Below are 19,338 nucleotides of genomic sequence, written 5' to 3'. Positions count from 1 at the left end.
TCAGCCCAGGGGCCTGAGTCTGGCTGCAGAGAGGTTGTGGTGTTGTTTCTGTTGACTGTTTCTGTTCTGTGCAAGAGCTCAAGATGCACTGCTCTAGGCTGTGTGCATCAACACTCGCCCACTTCCCTCCACAGGACCCTTTTAAAACTGGCATAGTGCAGTTATGGGACCTGTGGTTGTGAACTCTGTGGATGGTATGTGGTCAAAAAGCATCCCCCCGTCTCACACAATCTACAAGGACATCATCCCTACTACTGAATAAAAAGGTTCAACTGGCTCACCTGGGTCCTAGCTTCTACTATTCAAGGTTGTGAACCATGGGCGCTACTTCCTTTGCTAACCAGGACTGAAGTAGCATCCTGCCCATGTCCAATTAATTTCTGGCTGAGGTTGTGAGTTTGGGCACTGTCCTTTTCCACTTCTTGGGACCATGGTGGAGGTTATAAAACCTCCATTTAACAGATACAAATACTGAACTTATATACTGGCATTAGTATTTAATATAATTCTTTCTTGTTAAAAATTCCATTCCATCTCTCAAACATTAATGGCTAGCATTCTAAGTGGAGTGAGATGAATCTCAGTGTAGTTTTGACTTGCTTATCCCTAAATGATAATGGTGTTGAATTTTTTTCATATATCTATTGACCATTTGTGTTTTTTCACATATTAATAGAAATAAATATATTTTTTAAAATTATCAACATCTTTATCGACCATGGAAATGCAGAAATATGCCAGGATCCAATCTCACTCCAGTCAGAATGGCAATCATAAAGAATATAAACAATAATAAATGCTAGAGAGAATGTGGATAAAAATGAACTTTTATACACTGTTGTTGGGCATGTAAGTTAGTACAGCCACAATATAAATCAGTATGGAGGTTCCTTGAAAGCTAGCAGTGGAACAACCAAAAAACCCAGCTTTATCATTTCTTGATATTTATCCAAAAGAACTAAAGTCAGCATACCATAGAGATATATGAATACCCATGTTTGTAGAAGTATAATTTTCAATAGCCAAGTTATGGAATCAGGCTAGGTATCTGTCAACTGATGAATGAATAAGAAAATGTGAAGAATAACAAAAATCTATCATTTGTAGGAAATGAATGGATGGAACTGGGAAGCACCATGTTAAGCAATATGAACCAGACTCAGAAAGACAAAAGTCATATGTGTTCTCTCATATATGGTAACTAGAAAGAAAAAAAGAAAAAAAGTGGTCTCATGAAAGTAGGAGGGATATCCTTAGTGTACAGGAAGAGGACAAGAGGAGGAAGGAGGAGAGAACAATGGGAGGTATTAGGGAAAAAATTAATCACTTATTTTGTATGTAGGTATGCTTATGCCACAAGGATACCCATTATTATGCATTACTAATAAACATCACAAAAATTAATATACTGTACCACTTTTCCTGGCCAGCATTGTTTCTGCTGAGAAAATCATTGATCATTGTTTCAGGATTACCAAAAATTATATGCAATATGCTTCATATCTTCTGCTTTCAATTATTTTTGATATCTTTGTTTTAATGATAGCTTGATTATTATGTGCCTTAGTTAACTCCACTCCTTTTTAACATTTATAGTCTCTGTATACTGAAAAATGTAGAATATTGATGAAATAAATAAAAAGTTTGAGGTCAAAAGACAAACCTGTTCATGGTTTGGAAAACCAAACATAGTAAAGATGTAAATTGCACCCAAATTAATATTCAGTTTTAATGTAATTCCTATCAAAATCCCAGAAAATTTTTATAGATAGCAAAGATAATATTTTTATGTACTTGTATTTACATAAATATATAAAAAACTAGGATCAGACAATTTTGAATTTTGAGGAAGAAGTCTACCCAATTTCAAGTTTGATTTCATAGCTAAAAGACTTGAAGATTGTGTAGTTTTACTAGTAAGGGAATAGATACATAGATCAATGAAATGGAGTCATGAAAAAATAGATACAAATATGTCCAGTTGATATTTGACAAAGTTGTAAAAGAAATTCAATGGAGGAAAGAGGCTGGGGCTAGATCAATTGAATATACATAGGGAAAATTATTGACATTTGACCTAAGTCTTCACCTTACACAAAATTTAACTCAAAATGGATAAATTTTTTAAGTGTAAGATGTAAAAGTATTAAAAATTTTAGAAAAAAAAGATGATTTAGAACTTTGAGACCTCAAGCTAGGCAAAGAGTTATTGATACCAAGTTATTGATATTGGTACTTGGTACCAAGTCATGGCCTATAAAAAGAAAAATTGTTACACTGTGCTTCATCAAAATTAAAATTCTTGCTCTGTGTAAAACACTGTTAAGAAAATGTAAAGAAGCTACAGACTGGAGAAAATATTTGTAAACCACATATCTGAAAAAGGCTAGAATCTGCAACATATATTAAGAACCCCGAAAACTCAACAGTATAAAAATGAATGATTATAAAATATACAAAAGACTTGAAGGGACATTTCATTGCAGGGGCTTTTTATGCAGATAAAAAGCACTTGAAAAAAAGAAAAAAAAAACTTTTACAAGGTATCAGCACTTTTCTTTGATTGAGGGGAAGGTGTGAGGAAAGTACCAAACAGAAGCAGACTTTAAACTTTAAATTTTAAACTTTAAATCGCCAGGTCTGAGTGTCTGAAATTGCCTTTCATTTCACTTCATCCTCCACAGAGTTCCATCAATTGGAGTGCCTACTGCACTTCTTTAAATGAAAGAGTAAGTTAAAAAAAAACCACAGTACTTACTTTGTGTACAAACAGAGATATGAAAAATTGTGCTATATATGTGTATTAAGAATGGTAATTAAAAAACAAAGTACATGTATAAAGGCATGAATTGGCATGAACATACACATATACATACGTATATATAGATATATGAAAATTGTGCTCTATATGTGTAATAAGAATTGTAATACATTCCACTGCTGTTGTGTATTTATAAAAAATAATAAAGTCAATAAAAGATTTAAAAAACCACTTTATCTATTAGTTTCTTTTTCTCCAAGTTAAACTTTTCTAGGGTTTCTAAGTGTCTAAAATGTAACTTTGATTTATGTTTTGATTTATAATGCTGCAAATGAAATGATGAGCTTGTAAGTGCCTCTATAGTTTCAATGCTAAATTTGAATATAGGAAGTTTATATTTTTGATTGTTTCAAAATTGGTAATGCAACAGGTAAAAGGTTTGAGCCTTTCTAATTAGAATAGAGAATTAATTTACCGGAAAAAGTACATGAAAAAATGTCAAATATCATTAATCATTTGGAAATTCGAATTAAAACCACAATGATATATCTCTACATATCAGAATGGCTACATTAAAAAATAGTGAAAACTTTAGATGCTTGCAAAACTATAGAAAAGTTCATACGTTGCTGACAGAAAAATAAAATGATAAAGCAACTCTGGAAAACAGTTTGAAAGTTTCTTAAAACATTAAACATTTAACTATCCTAATACTCAGCATTTGAACTCCTGGAAATTTATCCCAGCTAAGTGAAAATATGTTTAACCAAAACCTTGTACACATATATTTATAGCAGCTTTATTTATAATAGCTGGAAATTGGAAGAAACTTAGATATCATACAATGTGTGAATGGTTAAACATCCATACCATTGAATACTACCCAGAAGTGTAAGAGAGCAAGCAATTTATACACACAGGATTTGGATGAATCTCCAGAAAATTGAGTGAGAAAAGTCTCTCTGAAAAGATTACATACTGTACAATTCACATAACATTTTTGACATGACAAAACTAAAGAACTATAGACTAGATTAGTAGTTGCCTGGAGTTAAGGAGGAGGTAGGGCGGGATGGATGTGAGTGTGACTATAAACGGCCACCAGGACGAATCCTCGTGGTGAAGAAATTTGTTATTTCTTGATTCCAGTCGTGATGTTGTCTTATAGTGTGAGATGTTACCACTGGGAGAAACTAGAAAAAGGACATGAGATATCTATATATTATTTCTCATAACTTCAGCTGAACTTACAGTTTTTTTCAAATGCACATTTTAATTAAAAATTAAGCTGTTATTTTAAAAAAATTAAAAGTTCACATTTATTTGCAAAATTTTGTTTCACCCACACAATGATACGTGCTTTCTATTTTGGCTGCTTAGAATATATTTTCTATAACCCATTGCATAATTTCTTCCTGCTACTCTCAAAATGAACCAAATTTTTAAAAGAATTATTCTTAATAGAACCTAAACATGGGAAATCAAGCTTTTATTACTTATTTTTAGTTTTGGGCATTTGATTTTGATATGAGCATCTCTGAAATTGTGGCAAATAAATGTTTGAAGTACCCAATTTGAAAATAATTTTTGCAAGATGATCTTGACTTATTCCAATGGTGGGAGAAACTTTTATGAGGAGAAACTCCTTAAAAGACTCTCCAGTTCTTTAATATCTACATTTAGTCCAGAGCTACTTCATATTTCCACTGATAAAAACTAGAATAAAAATAAAACTAATAGCTTCTCATGTTTATAAGTAGTCTTTCAAATGCAGGTTTGAATAACTGCATTTGAATATAATGAAATATATTATAAATATAACTCATTTTCCTCTTACTTTGTATGAAGAAACTAACACATAAGAATAAATACATGTTGTGATTCTCTATTTTAAAAATTTTGTACTCATGCTTATATATGTTAAATGTGAGGAATATATTAGCACTTTTATACTCTGTTCTTTTAATAAAAATGAATATATATATAAATTTATAGCTGAATATCTACACATGAAAATGAAGTGAAACAGAGATAAAAGCAGAGGATATCAGTTTTAAATTTTTTCTGTCTTTCTCTTTTTATTTTTGTGTTATATGCAATAATGGGATTCATTTTAACATAATCATACCTACATAGAATTTAATTTGCTCCATTTCAGTCCCATTGCTGCCTCTTTCCTTCCCCCTTCCTCACCCAACTCCTCTTCTTCTACTTTGCTGGTTTTCCTTGTATTTATTTATTTTAAATTGGTGCTTTATAGTTATATATTAAGTGGAATTTATTGTGTTATATTTATAAATATACTTCATTTTCCCCTTACTTTGCTCTGGCTTTCACATATAAAACATTTGACCCTTGAGTTTCTGAGTCTGGTTTATTTCACTTAGCATAATGTTCTTAGCAGCTTCATCTATTTACAAGCAAATGGCATAATTTTATTCTTCTTTGAGGCTGAATAAAACTTCATTGTGTATACATACCATATTTTCTTAATCCATTAATTTGTTGAGAGGGACCTGGGCTGGTTTCATAACTTCGATATTGTGAATGTGCTGCTATAAACATTGATATGCCTGTATCACTATAGTATGCAGATTTTAGCTCTTCTGATAAATATCTAGGAGTGGGATAGCATTGTGGGATATGGTGGTTCCATTTCTAGTCTTCTGAGGAATCTCCTTACTGACTTTTCCCCCCACCCTCCTTAGCATTTATTATTATTTGTATTCTTGATGATTGCTATTATAATTGGAGTAAAATGGAATCTCAATGTAGTTTTGATTTGTGTTTTCCTGATTTCCAGGGATATTGAATTTTTTAATGTATTTGTTGGCCATTTATATTTCTTCTTATGAGAAATGTCTGCTTAGTTCTTTGCCATTTATTGGTTGGATTGTTTATTTTTTGGGTTTTTTAGTGTTAAGGTTTTTGAGTTCTTTATATTTCTGAATATTAATTCCCTTTCTGAGGAGCTGGTGGCAAAGATCTTCTATTTTATAGGCTCTCTCTTCATGTTCTTCATTGTTTCTTTTGCTGTGTGAAGCTTTCTAATTTTATGCCATCTCACTTATCGATTATTGGTTTTATTTGTCATGCTTTAAGAGTGTTAAGGAAGTTTATTCCTGTGCCAATGTGTTGAAGTGTTCAGCCTACATTTTCTCTAGCAGTTGCAGAGTTTCTGATCTAATTCCTAGGACTTTGATCCATTTTGAGTTGACTTTTGTTTAGGTTGAGAGCGAGGAATCGAGTTTCATTCTTCTCCATATGGATATACAGTTTTGCTATCTTTTCTCCATGGTTGGTTTTTGGCTCCTTTGTCAAGTATGAGATGACTGTATCTATGTGGATTTGTCTTTGTGTCTTCTATTCCATTGGTTTTCATGTCTGTTTTGGTGCTGGTACCCTGCTGTTTGTGTTTCTGTAAGTCTGTAATATAATTTAATATCAAGGATTGTGATGCCTCCAGCATCAGTCTTCTTGCTGAGGATTGCTTTGGCTGTTGTGGATCATTTATTCTTCCAAATGAATTTTAGGACTCTTTTTTTTTCTAGTTCTGTGAAGAATGTCATTGGTTTTTTTTGGTGAAGATTGCATTGAATCTGTATAATGCTTTTGATAGTATGACCATTTAGACTATATTAATTATGCCTGTTTAAGAATATGTGAGGTCTTTCCATCTTCAAAGGTCTTCTTCAATTTTTTTTATTCAGTGTTCTATAATTTTCATTGTGAAAGTTTTTTACTTCCTTGTTTAGGTTTATTTTCTAGTTTTTTTCTTTGTTGTTGTTGAGACTATCTTGAATGGGATAGTTTTCCTGATTTCTCAGCAGATTCATTATTGCAGCATAGAAAAGTAATTAATTTATGTATGCTTATCTTGTATCCTATTTGGTGAATTCATTTCTGAGCTCTAGAAATCTTCAGGTGGAGTTTTGTTGTTGTTATTTGTTTGCTTGTTTGTTTTGGTTTGGTTTTCTAGATATAGGATCACATCATCAGTGAGTAGAGATCATTTGAACTCTGTTTTTCCTTTTCTTGCCTGATTGCTCTGACTAGAATTTCAGGAACTATGTTGAATAAGAGAGTGGACATCCTTGTCTTTTTCCTGATTTTAGAGGAAATGCTTTCAGTTTTTCTCTTTTGGGTGTGATTTGGTCTTGGGTTTGTCATATATAGCCATATTTTCTTTACAATGTTGTGGTAAATTTCTTCTATCCCTTGTTTGTTCTGTGTTTTGAACATGATGGGTGCTGGATTTTATTGAAGGCTTTTTCTACATCATTGAGATGATCATATGAGCCTTGTTCTTAATTCTGTTTTTGTGTTGAATTGCATTTATTGATCTGCATATATTGAACCAACCTTGCATCCCTGGGTTGAAACCTACTTGGTAATGTAGTAGTATATTCTTAATGTGCTTTTGAGCATAGTTTACCAATATACCAATATTTTATTAAGGATTTTTCCATAGAATATAAGGTTTTAAAAATAATATCTAACTAAGATGGGTCTGGTTTTATGAGTATGGAACCAGTACAGTTTCAGTGGCTCCTGTACTCAGAAGTACCCTCTGCTTGGGTATAGTGCTCTTTGGCCTAAAATAATTTTTTAAATTATTATTTAATTTTTTATTTAAAGAGTTTACCATTTGCTGACAATCCTTTTGCCTTATTTGTGTTACTGTCATATATTTTTAAATCTTCTTTCTATTGTTGTGTCATTTTCCTCAGATTTTTTTGTTTTTAATTTATTATTTTTGTTTGTTTTTAATCAACAGAATATTTTTTGGATGAGTTCAAGGCTTATACTAAATTAAACATACAGTTTGCTGAGTTCTCACATGTGCTGTGGACTTTAGTTAATGATAATGTAATGTAATATATTGTAATATTAATATTAGTTCACCAATTTGAATAAATATACCACACTAAAGCAAGATGTTAATGATAAGGAAACTGTGAGTTGGGATGGGGCATTTTGTCAAAAATTCTTCGTAGCATTGTGTTTGAATTTGTATTTTTAAGTAACATCTGTGAGAAATTGGAACATGTGCCTGTAGTTGCTTATCTACTATCCTATTTCCTGCTATCTTCCTACCTAAGAGCAGGTTTCTTGGTCACCTGCTGCCCCAACCCTGGTGCCCCCTGCACACTCAGCATGTGCTCACCTAGCAATGAGACCCTGAGTGTGAGGAGGGCCAAGGTTGGGTACACTGGAGTTGCAGGGCAGAGCCTCTGTGTACCCACAAGGGTCTGTCCTCATGTTGTTAGTGTCCTCATGCCTGAGAGAGCAATTCATTAAGTGTCAAACAATAATGCCATGACAGCTCTAGGGAGCTGTGTGTGTGTGTGTGTGTGTGTGTGTGTGTGTGTTTGTTCTTCCCCTGCCTTTGGAGGAAGGAACCCCACCTTTTCATATTGCACTGAATACCAAAAATTCTACATAGCTGGACCCGAATCCTTCACCATCATTCCTATATCTGCTTAATTTCAGCTCCTCAAGTACATTCTCTAGTCACTCTAATATAGGGGTTACAGATTTTTACTTTAAAAGAATTTGAAGGTATAATAGTTTAGGCTTTGTCATTTTAGTCCTTGTGGCAACTACTCACCTCTGATGTCATAGCAGGAAGACAGCCATGGACAATGCATAAATGTATGGGCATGGCTGTGGCTCAATAAAAAACTCATTTATGGACAGAAAAATTGGTTTTCATACAGTTTTCATATGTCAATAATATAATTTTTCCATGGACTTTTCCCCATCTATTTAAAATGTGAAAGCCTTTTTCAGTTCATAGGCTTTACAAAAATAGTCGGATGCTAGATTTGGACCAGGAATTGTAGTTTTCTGACTCCTGTTAATATGTATGGTTGCAAGTCCTAAGGAAAAAAGGAGACATGAGTGCTGGACTAGTTTTAGAGAGGAGGAGTTACAGTAAACACAATTCCTTTTACTCATTCAAACATAGCAAATTCCATTTATAATTTCAGTGACTTTGTGAAAATGCTTTTATATACTTAATGGCTCTGCAGAATTCCATTCGAGTAGTTAAAAAATTAGAAAGTATAAAAATCAAAATGAAGTAAATGTTTTAGGCCCATCCTCTTTTATCTACAGTTTTAATATCCCTACCATCTCTTTAATCTTTTTTCCCACTACTGTTATTTTAGTCCTCCAGAGATGACTCTTAACTTCTGCCTCTGTCCTTTGTGTTTTGACGCACCATCTGCTTTTCTTGCGATTTGAATACATGAACCTTCCTTCTGATTTAACTACTTATGTAATCTTGAGTAAAACATTTGGCCTCTCTCAGTCATTGCATTCTACACTAGTTTGGGTAATTCATGCTAGCTGCCACAGCCGACAAACACAGAATCTCAATGGCCTAACATAAGGGGTTTTACTTTAATTTCTCATAAAGCCCAATGGGTTACATGACCTTCCTTCAACTTACAGCTACATCATCTGGACAGTAGGAGAGGAATAAAAAAATCTCTTTTGTACTAAACGGTTAATTGTTCACAATTGGTCATACGGCCCAACCAAAATGCAAATAAGGCTGTGAAATAAAAGGGAGACTATGGTGATAGTTGTTTTGAGCACTAAAATGATATGTAAAGTGATTCCTTAGAATAAGAGTTACCAAATGTTTGTTCTAAAGAGCCAGACAGTAAGTATTTTAAGTATTATGAATAATTTGGCCTCTCTGTCACAACTACTAAATTCTGCCAATGTAGTGTGAGAGCAACTATAGACAAAAAGTAAATTAATGGAAAATGGGCAGAGTTATGATCAAATAAATTTTATATTCAGAAATAGGAGGAATTCCAGATTTGGACCACAAGCCATAGTGTGCGAACCCTTACCTTAGAGCATGACTCATGTACAGGATTCTAATTTTTCATCACCTAAGATACTCAGTGAGCTTTGGGCATTGCTTTCTCCTAATATTCCTTACACTGGCTAATGAAAACCAATAGACAGTTCTAAAGATGCAAAGAAGAATGAAGTCAAATGATCACTGCTCGGTGGTCTGGCTTTGGACTTTCTTTTAGCCTTCTTTTCTTCCTTTTTCCAGATCGTTCCTTTGAAACAGTCAGAACAAGATCATTTGCAGAACAAGATCATAGCATTCTGCTCAAACAAAGACAGGGACATATGTGGACTTGCATTAACATGTATTGAGCAATCTAAACTGGGTCTCTATAGCATACAAACATACATCTCATGTAGCATAGTGGTGTGTACGTTGAGAGATCTGCCACCCTAGACCTCTTACTTAGAATCAACCTTCACACCTAATCAGATGCCAAGTCCTAGAATTAACGTCATTAACCATCTCCTAAAAACATCTGCTATCTTCACCTAATTCTACTGCTTCTCTAAAGGACTTTATAATATCTTGTCTTGGATTCTATAACATCTTCTTAAATAGTTTCACTTCCTCTGGTCCAACCCAGATCAATCCATTCTCTAAAGTGAGTTTATAATATAATAATCCAGTTATGAAATATGCTTGCTTGGAAATCATTCAGTGGTTCTCTAAAATATTTAGGCTAAAGGAAAAACTCCTTAACATGGCATTTAGAACCCTTTATGATTTGACCTCTGCAACTTCCAATATTTCACATCTTGAACTCACCACTCTTTTGCATGCTTTTCACTATAGCCATACTGAACTATTTGCTTTTTTTGTTTTGTACTTTCCTTCTTCCCATCCTTTTTCATCTGCCTACCAGTTTTGCTTCATGAAGATTCAACTCAGCTATGAATTGAGTCACTTCTCCATGGAAGCCTTTTCTGATTCCCTCCCTAAAGCAGAGACCCACCTTTTGGTTTCCTTATATTCTGCGCTTTCACATATTGTAGTTCTTATCAATGACTACATATACTGTACACTCTACTGAAGCATAATTGCTTGCCTCTTCCCTCATGCACCATTTTTCCTCCCATCTCAAGCTTATAAACTGAGAGAACAGGAGAAATCTTTGGTTTTTATTCCAATTGCAGTGTTTACCATGCATGGGAATCTGCAATTTAATATACATTCAGAAAATATTAATAGAAAGAGTTAACACAAAAAAAACAAGTTGTTTGTCTTCATGATCACATAATTAATTGTTTTTAATGCAATTAGAACTATGAGTATTTGGAGTTCAAAATCATGTATTTAGGAAACATTTAGAAGGAAGGAGATTGTATATATCAGTTGGCTTGACTTTTATAAAACTTATGGGTGAAACATTATAGAAAAGTAGTCCATTGTCTATATATAAAATGATATAAAAACACAATAAAATACAAGAAAATAAAACCTAGAATAATGGACATGCCTATATTTCTATAGAATTAGTATCATAGCTTGTGCCTCTTTAATTGCTGTTTTACAGCATAGTGCGAAGAACATTGAATGGGAATTTGAGATTCAGTAGCCTCAAGAAAGACATTTCATGAGAAACGAAACCTGACATTAAACTCTGATCTTATATACTTCAAAAGTAACTGTCTTGTGTGGGTACTAATTTGAATTCTATTACTGAGTTGATGTGTCATAATTATAAATGAGTTGCACTCACTTGTATAAAAATATTTATGCCTTTTAACATCCTTCATAAATATGTTGCAATGATAAAAGAATGAAGCATTTTGTGATCATTTTAAATCTTTAAATACTAAAAGCTGTAAGATGCAGATATTTCCTATATAATTATTTTACATTACAGACTAAATGATATCTACTTGGAAAACTGTAGAAGATAAATGAGTATCTTGTAGGGTAAACTGTAAGAGACAGTGTATGAGTATCTTTTAGGAAATAATCTATAGAATGCAGTGATTAAATAAATAAATATTTAAGGGTAAAGGAAACATTAGTGAATCAAAAGTTTATTTGGGTGGCGCTGGGGTTGTGGCTCGGTGGTAGCACACTTGCCTAGCAGGCGTGAGGCACTGGCTTCGATTCTCAGCACCACATATAAATAAATAAAATAAAGGTCCATTGACAACTAAAAAATTATTTTTATAAAAGTTTACTTTGCGTTAAGTAAAATGAAGTACAATAACCTTTATTTTATGAAGCATATGTTTAGTCTCATAATTATAAGAAACATTCAGTATTTCAGTAATACACATGAAGAAAATAAAAGTAAAACTTGGATTGATTCTTGGGAAATGGATGTACATCTGAGAGCCAAAAAGACTGCAATTTTTCCAAAGAACAATGTTAGAAGCTCAGACAGGCCCAGAAAAAAGTGAATGTAATTGAAACTGTGGGAAAAAAACAACTGCTATAGGGAATAATCCATTACTGAAAAAGAGTATAGATTATATCTGCTATTGCTCCATGATTTTAACTTTTATGTTTAAATTGACTTTTCTTGCTATTTGGGGAATAATTAAAATCCTTTAAAAAGAAAATCAAAGTTCACTACAAATACCAAGCAGATTCTTAGATCGTAGAAAATGTCCCATATAACTTTACTTAATTCTGGTGATTAAATTCCAGCATATGGTTCTTGGGGATGATATCTAATTCCACCAATTCCTTGGAATATATAAGAATGAAAAAAGGAAAGTGCCTTAATTATACTTCAATGTTGTAAGGGTCCTTTTATTATTAGATTCTATGTCCTCAGGGTCTAACAAATGCCAGATGTTTAATAAATATTAGTTGAATGAAAGGTGACTTAAAGTTGTGACTTTCAAAATTGATCATTAAAAGAAATGCTGTGTAGTATATTTTTTACCATCTTCTTGGAAAATCAATTAAACTCTAAATTATTATATCAACTGTACCATATTTTTCATTAAATAAACTTTTCATTACATAATTCATAAAGTGATTGTTTAGTATCTTTGTAAAGTACAATCATACTTTAGGTAGAGAACTCAAATAATTTAAATGAAAAAAAATTATCACTTAGATTAAATTGTTGAGAAGGTTGGGCTAACAATGAATGTAATCATGTTAATATTTTTGTCATGCTTATTTTAGCCTAAACAACGAACGTCTATTGTGTCTTCTCTGGATTTTCATCGAATGAACCACAACCAAGAATATTTTGAAATCAACACATCAACAGGGTGTACAGGCTTTACTACAAGCCCTCCTGTTAGCCCACCCACCTCTTCTGTGGGAGCTACAGAAGTCAAGAATGAGGAAACTGACCATACAGGTGAAGTAATTCACTTTTTGCAGCTATATTTTTGAACTTTCAAGATTAAATGCTTTATGAATTATAGGAATTAAGAGAAGTTTCCTACAAATTTTATTGTGCTTTTGGCTCACATACACGTGTGGCAATGTAGGGCTTTATGATTTTTGTCAGAGTTTGGGTATAATGTTATTTTTTAATATGTTAATGGTCTTTCAAGTGTTAAACATTAAAGATGATACTTTAATGTTGGTACATTACATGGTAGCTAAAGACCTACAAATGTTCTTCTTCCACTGCTATTTACCCCTCTACACACAGGAGTTTCAAATAATTAACATATGACTTTGTTGATAGCTGCTATGAGGCTAGAACCTTTAATAAGGATATCTGGCAAGACTGAGTTGGACAACGTGGGCAAGGGTGGATTTTCTACCTGCATAAGCCAAGATGTACTTGAACAGGAGGGGCATGGGGGTAAGGGGAAGATTATGGAAAGTAACAACATCCACTAATAAAACATACCTGGTTAAACCCAATCAGATTTGCAATATTTCCTTGCTTTGGGGACAAAGGAACTAATAACTAAATGGTAAGGTCAAGGGACAGAATATGAGAAATGGGAACCAAAGAAGTTCTTCCCTTTCTGTTTAATTTACAGTAGGTACACTATTCAATTACTTTCCTTCAAAAAGATATGATTTTTAAATCCAGTAGATGTGATTAATATGGATTTAGTATCATAAAGTCTGGTCAGTGTTTGCTTTCTGTGTAATATTTGTTCAAAATTTGTATTTAAGTCCTTTGATCTGACTCTACTTTTTAAAGCACTAATGCAAATATTCAAAAAATTTAACCAAAGAATTGTTTACCCCAAGGAAAAAAGCCAAGATTTTAAAAGTAATGACTAGTGAAAATGGTAAAATTGATATTACATGGAAATTATCATCCAATATTTCATGGCAGCCAGAATCATATTTATAAATTGTAAATCAAATGCATGATTACCATGCTTAAGATGTGCCAAAGGCTTCCCACTCAATTAGAATAAAATCCATCTTGTTACCATGGCCATAAAGCCCAATTTAATCTAGATTCCCAACTAGTTCCTTTAACTTTGCCTTTGGCAAAATCAAGGCCCATACTGGCCTTCATTGCTGGACAACTGGCTCTGGGATTTTGCACTTTGGTTCCTTCAATCTGCAGTCTCTATCTTTAAATTTTCATGTGTCTGAGTGTCATTTATGTTTTGGCTTGAATGTATTTCCATATAGAGGCCTTTCCAGACTACCCTATCTCAAGTAGAAGCTACCAATATGATGATAATTGTAATATCAAAGAAGCAAAAAGAATAACAATAATAGTAAGTACTTTAGTGTCAGGCACTATTTTAGGTACTTTATTTATATCAACTCATTGAATTCTCATGACTGTTATATGAATTAGAGATTATTATCTGCAGATAAGTAAATACAATAAAGGCCAAGCTGAGTGTTAAACCTGGTGTAAGAGCTCATGTTCTCAACCATTTTTCTGTCACTTTTATGAAATATTCCTTTCTTATTTCTTCAATAGCCTTATTTGTTATATAAAATAATATCAATTACCTTTTTACTTATATATTGTCTTCTGTAGTCTTTCTAGAATGCAAGCTTGAATAGATGGGTCTCTGGCACATCATAGGCATTGAAGTCAGACTACCTCTCTGATTACTAATAATGAGACTGAACCTCTTGCCCATCTATGAAACTTGACCTTTTTATGTTCCAGTTTTCTTATCTATAGAATTACATTAACAATGAATTAATTAGACTAACACTGAAATGTGATAATGCATGTAAAGTGATTAGCATAGTATCTGACATAGTTAATGCTCAAAAAATAGTAATAACTATTAGTAGTAGTAGCAGCAATTATGATATTACCATAATTCTTTCTAGTCTACATCAAGCCTATTCATTCAAGGAGTTTATTATTTATCTGCTATGTGCCAAATGCAGTTTTATAATAGAGGAGAAGTGGGATGTTATTTGTAAAGAAAAATGGTATATGGACCCTGGAAAGGGTCCTGAGTTATATAATTATTATTCATTCATTACTTATTTGAATGCCTAGTTCCAGATTTAAAATTCTAAAGTGGGAGAGATGAAAAGTATTTTGATACTTGCCTTTAGGAAATCTTTCTTGGCTTTACTTCAGTTGGAACACTATGTTTTTTGAATGGTTAAGTTTTTAATTTTTTTCAGCAATTCTTTCAGGTAGATAGAAATATTATTTATTTTTTCTTCTTTTTTAACTAAAAGCAAGAAAAGTTAGCGATGTAGTATCAAAGGCCTGATGCCTTTCTATACTCTGACATTGATCACCAGAGAGAAGGTATAAACACACATTTTACTGCTACTGGGACTTCAGTGGCACCATGCACAATGTGTGGAAAATTGTCATCAGGTCTGACTTTTTTAAACAGAACCAAAATCTAACCTTTTAGCAGTTGAAATAGATTCCAATAGCATATTACTATGGTTCTCTAATGTTGTATGTCATTTTCACATTTCATAAAAATTTTAGAATAGACCAATATTTAGTAATAATGTGGAAGGACCGGGCTTACTTGTTTTATATGTTAAAAAGTAAAACTTTAAATTGTAAAAGTAAAATTTTTAAGCAACACATTTATCTTTTTGAAAAAGTAGCATTTCATTATCTTGCAGAGAGATAATTGGCTATACTTTGTACTTAAGAACCTTCACGGAAGACATTGCACATGGTACATAGAGAAAGAGAATGAATTTGAGTCCATTCTAATACTGATTTCCTCAGTATTTTACATCAAATACCTTAACTTTTCTGATCTTCAATTTGCTCTTCTGAAAAGGGGAAATAATATCCATTTCTTTGAGTATTTGTAGTCACAAATAAATTCACTATGTGAATGCACTTTGTAAACAATCAAAGCTAATATTCTTTAATATTATTCTTATTGTTTAATGTTTTACTTTTATTTTTCTTTACTATTATTATGTCAAATATATAATAATTTTAAGATAAAAGAGCTCTCTGTAAGCCTACACTTCTTATTTTTGGGGACTGAACTTTTCTTGACTTAAACATATAATTATATTAACTGATACACCTGCAGTTCATTTTATAAGTGATAGTTTTTTTGCAGGAAAAAAATTAATCTAAAAAATGGCATTTAATAGAACAAAGATTAATAAACCTTTAAAAGTGAATTGGATTCTACAAAACACTAAGTGAACCAATGAATTTATTATAACAGGTCATTTTAAAAAGGATCCAAAATTGTGATTAAAGCTTCAAGATATCTGTCATCGAAAAAGGTTGTTAAAGAGGAAAAGCTTTGGTATCATTAGGCTGGGGAATGATATAAAAAGGCTTGCATTTAACTACAAATATGTATTAATTATTAGTAAGTAGACTGAAATGAAGAAACAATGTCACCAGCAATGGAAAGATGTACATAGTTTCGAGAGATGCTAGGAAAGGATAAATTGATAGGTAGAGGTGTTTGACTGAGTGTACTCAGGTGAGGAGAAGAGTTGAAAGAAGGTTCTAAAGTTCCCAGCTTAAGTAGATGAGCCAGATCTGCATGCTATTCTTTGAAATGAGGAATATTTGTAGGTAAGAACGTGGGGATAGATCATGTAAGTAAGACCCAATAGGCCATTGAAGGACTTTGGCTTTCACTTGGAATGAAATGAGGGTCCAATTCAGGTCTTCCAGAAGAAGAATCACATGATCTATTTCTATTTTATGAGGATTTTGTAGAGAATGGACTGGGAAGAGGAATAGGGTAGAAGCAGAAAGGCCAGTCAGGAGGCAATAACAACTTAGCAGTAAGACAACAGAGGAGGGCAGCCAAGCTCAAAGATGAAGCTGTAGAGGTGGAGAGAAATAGGGATGTTGGAAATATTTTTAAGGTCGGTACAATAAGAGTTTACAGAGGAGTAGATATGATACATGCGAAAAAAGAGAATTAAGGATCCATTCAAGGTTTTTGTCCTGAATAACTATAAGAATTGACTTCTCAACATATGACATACAAGAAAGTATGGGAAGAGCAGATTTAGCAAATATGAAAAATAATACTAGGAGTTCATTTTAAGTTCCAGATGTCTATTAGATATTTGAATTCATGTGATCCTTTTGAATGACTAGCAAGCCCATCTGATAAGAGATTTTAGTTGCCAATGCATTCTTTTTATCCTCAGGTAATAGTTATTAATTGTTTAAATAGAGGTGGTGAGAAGTACTGGAAATCTAGATCTATTTTAAAGGTAGAGCCTCCTTTTTTTTTTTTAGGCTTGGATGTAAGATATGAGAAAATAAAAGGTACCAATATGTGATTCAAGAATTTGGGACCCTTTTGAATCACTGGAAGGATGGAGTTGATATTAATTAAGATGAGGAAGTCAGTTTTGGATATTTCAGTTTGAAACACTATTGGACATAAAAGTAGTAATATTGAGTAGATAGTTGAGAATGATTTTTACAGGGTGGAAGGAGACCACATGATAATTTTAAGTTCATCAAAAGTAGAAGGTATCAGTTTGAAAAGATTAAGAAACAGAAGCTTAGTCTATAAAGAGTAACTTAGAGGAGTTCTGAGTTCCTCAGTGAAAATCTCCTGGAAAGGCGTACTATGAATTCCTGGGAAAAAAAGAAGATGAGAATAGTAAGTTGTAATAAATGTTCCCTCTTTATGGAAAGATCTCAAAATCTCTGAAAAATTTTGTGAGTTAGCACCTTCTGATCATACCTGCTAAGCAAGCCAACCACCCTAGCTAACTAATTATTTTCATTTTTGTTAGTATTTTCAATCCATCTACCTCCTGCTGGAGAAAACTGATGGGAGAGGAAATATTTTTAAAAAATAAAGTGGAAAAGTGCCTTTTTCCAAGTGGAAAAAAATAAAAGCCTTTAAGTACTCAGCAGAAGAGGATGCTTTTCTGCAAAGGAGAAGAAACACTAGAGGGGAACTAAAATTAGAATGGAGAGGGTAGCATTGACCTCTCAGCCTCATCAAGGATTATCACAAAGGCAAATATAGGGCTTCCTTTTAATTAGTTCATATGGATTTGAGACAGATCTCCTAAGGCCAAGACATTATTATAGCAGCCACTGGATTTGGGCAGCTGAGGGAGGCCAAAGACAGCTACTAAGATTGTCTTTAAACTCCAAGCTAAGATTCATGGTGATCTTATATGAGAAAAGTTAAGGGTTAGTGAGAATAATAAATAATTACATCTTTGAGACATTTTTCCTTATAAATGTACATTAAATGATAAGCTATATTAGTGATTCTTCAATTTAGTACTTAAATGTATCAGAATTTTAGCTTCCCAAAAGGAAAACATTTTTATGTCAAATTCCAATATAGCCAGATATATTCTTATCAGTTCTTAAGAAGTCATGAAATGCCTCATACTTTTTTTCTGTTTTTCCTCTAGTGCTACATGATTTTTTTCCCCCAGTACCTTAGTACACATTACACATGACAGAGAAACAAAATATAGTTTACTAGATACTGGCTGAGGACAAGAAACATCGATTGTTTTTCGTTTCTTTGAAAAATATAAAAATATTTTAGGTTAGAGATGTGATCACATTGGAACTTATTCAAGTGAGATTATTTTATGACTATTGGTTAAGCAATGTCAAATAAATATACTCACTCAGTGTGTGCCATTATAAGAAAAAAACAGAATGTTCTGAGAGTATCCAAGAAGGTGCTTGATCTCATCTCCCGAAAAGAATGGGGCTCTGAGAAACAAAGATTAAGAAACAGATATTAACTAGATTAAGATAGGAAGGAAAGATTGTTTCTCAAAGAAGGAATAGCATATTTTTGAAAATCTCTGTGGTAGAAGTAACATTAAACTACAGGTCAAGCAGAAAGGAGAGAAATGGCAGGAGTTGAAACCACACTGAGAGTTAAAGCCTGATCACAGAGGCTTTGTGAGCTGCAGGATTTTAGTCTCTATCCTAAAATCAATGAGAAATTATTGACAGGTATTGTAAGTGGAGAGAGATGATCCAATTTGTGTTTTACTGTCTGATGGCTCTTGTTTGCTCTGGAAATAGAAACAAGGTTTTCCTTGGAGGGTGACCAGAGAGAGCAAAGACCAGACATTTGAGGAGAGTGGAGAAAATTTGGCTTAGGTTTTGTTCAAACTCCTAATGAATAGTTAGTATGTGGGACCTGTGGGCAATGGAGGTGAGGGGATAGTAGAGCATGGACATTTCCCCAGGGTACCTGTGATCTGTTTATGCTGTTACTTATGCCAAAATCCTTCTGAAAGGGCCTATTGTTCCTTTTGTCTGGCTTGACTCTGACAGGTAAAGGGGTCCCTCAGTCTCTGCCAGGCCTACCATCCATCCATCTTATCTTTGCTACAG

The 19,338-nt window shown here is 33.0% G+C and overlaps 1 protein-coding gene across 9 annotated transcripts in view; it reads left to right on the top strand.

Annotated features, from left to right (window-relative positions):
- The window catches only part of ANKS1B (ankyrin repeat and sterile alpha motif domain containing 1B), a gene marked incomplete at its 5' end in the record, with an annotated part of 1,127,620 nt that overhangs the window by 496,923 nt on the left and 611,359 nt on the right, over positions 1-19,338 (top strand). For all 9 annotated transcript variants that reach the window (XM_081311098.1, XM_081311097.1, XM_081311094.1 and 6 more), the window contains one exon: positions 12,759-12,939. In XM_081311098.1, coding sequence (XP_081167224.1) covers positions 12,759-12,939 — 181 coding nt within the window. The remainder of the gene's footprint in view (positions 1-12,758; positions 12,940-19,338) is intronic.

Source organism: Spermophilus citellus (assembly GCF_964194105.1).
Source record: "Spermophilus citellus genome assembly, chromosome: 10".
Lineage (NCBI taxonomy): Eukaryota > Metazoa > Chordata > Mammalia > Rodentia > Sciuridae > Spermophilus > Spermophilus citellus.
Note: the sequence above shows the minus strand (reverse complement) of the source record. Positions and strands in the feature narration are given on the sequence as shown.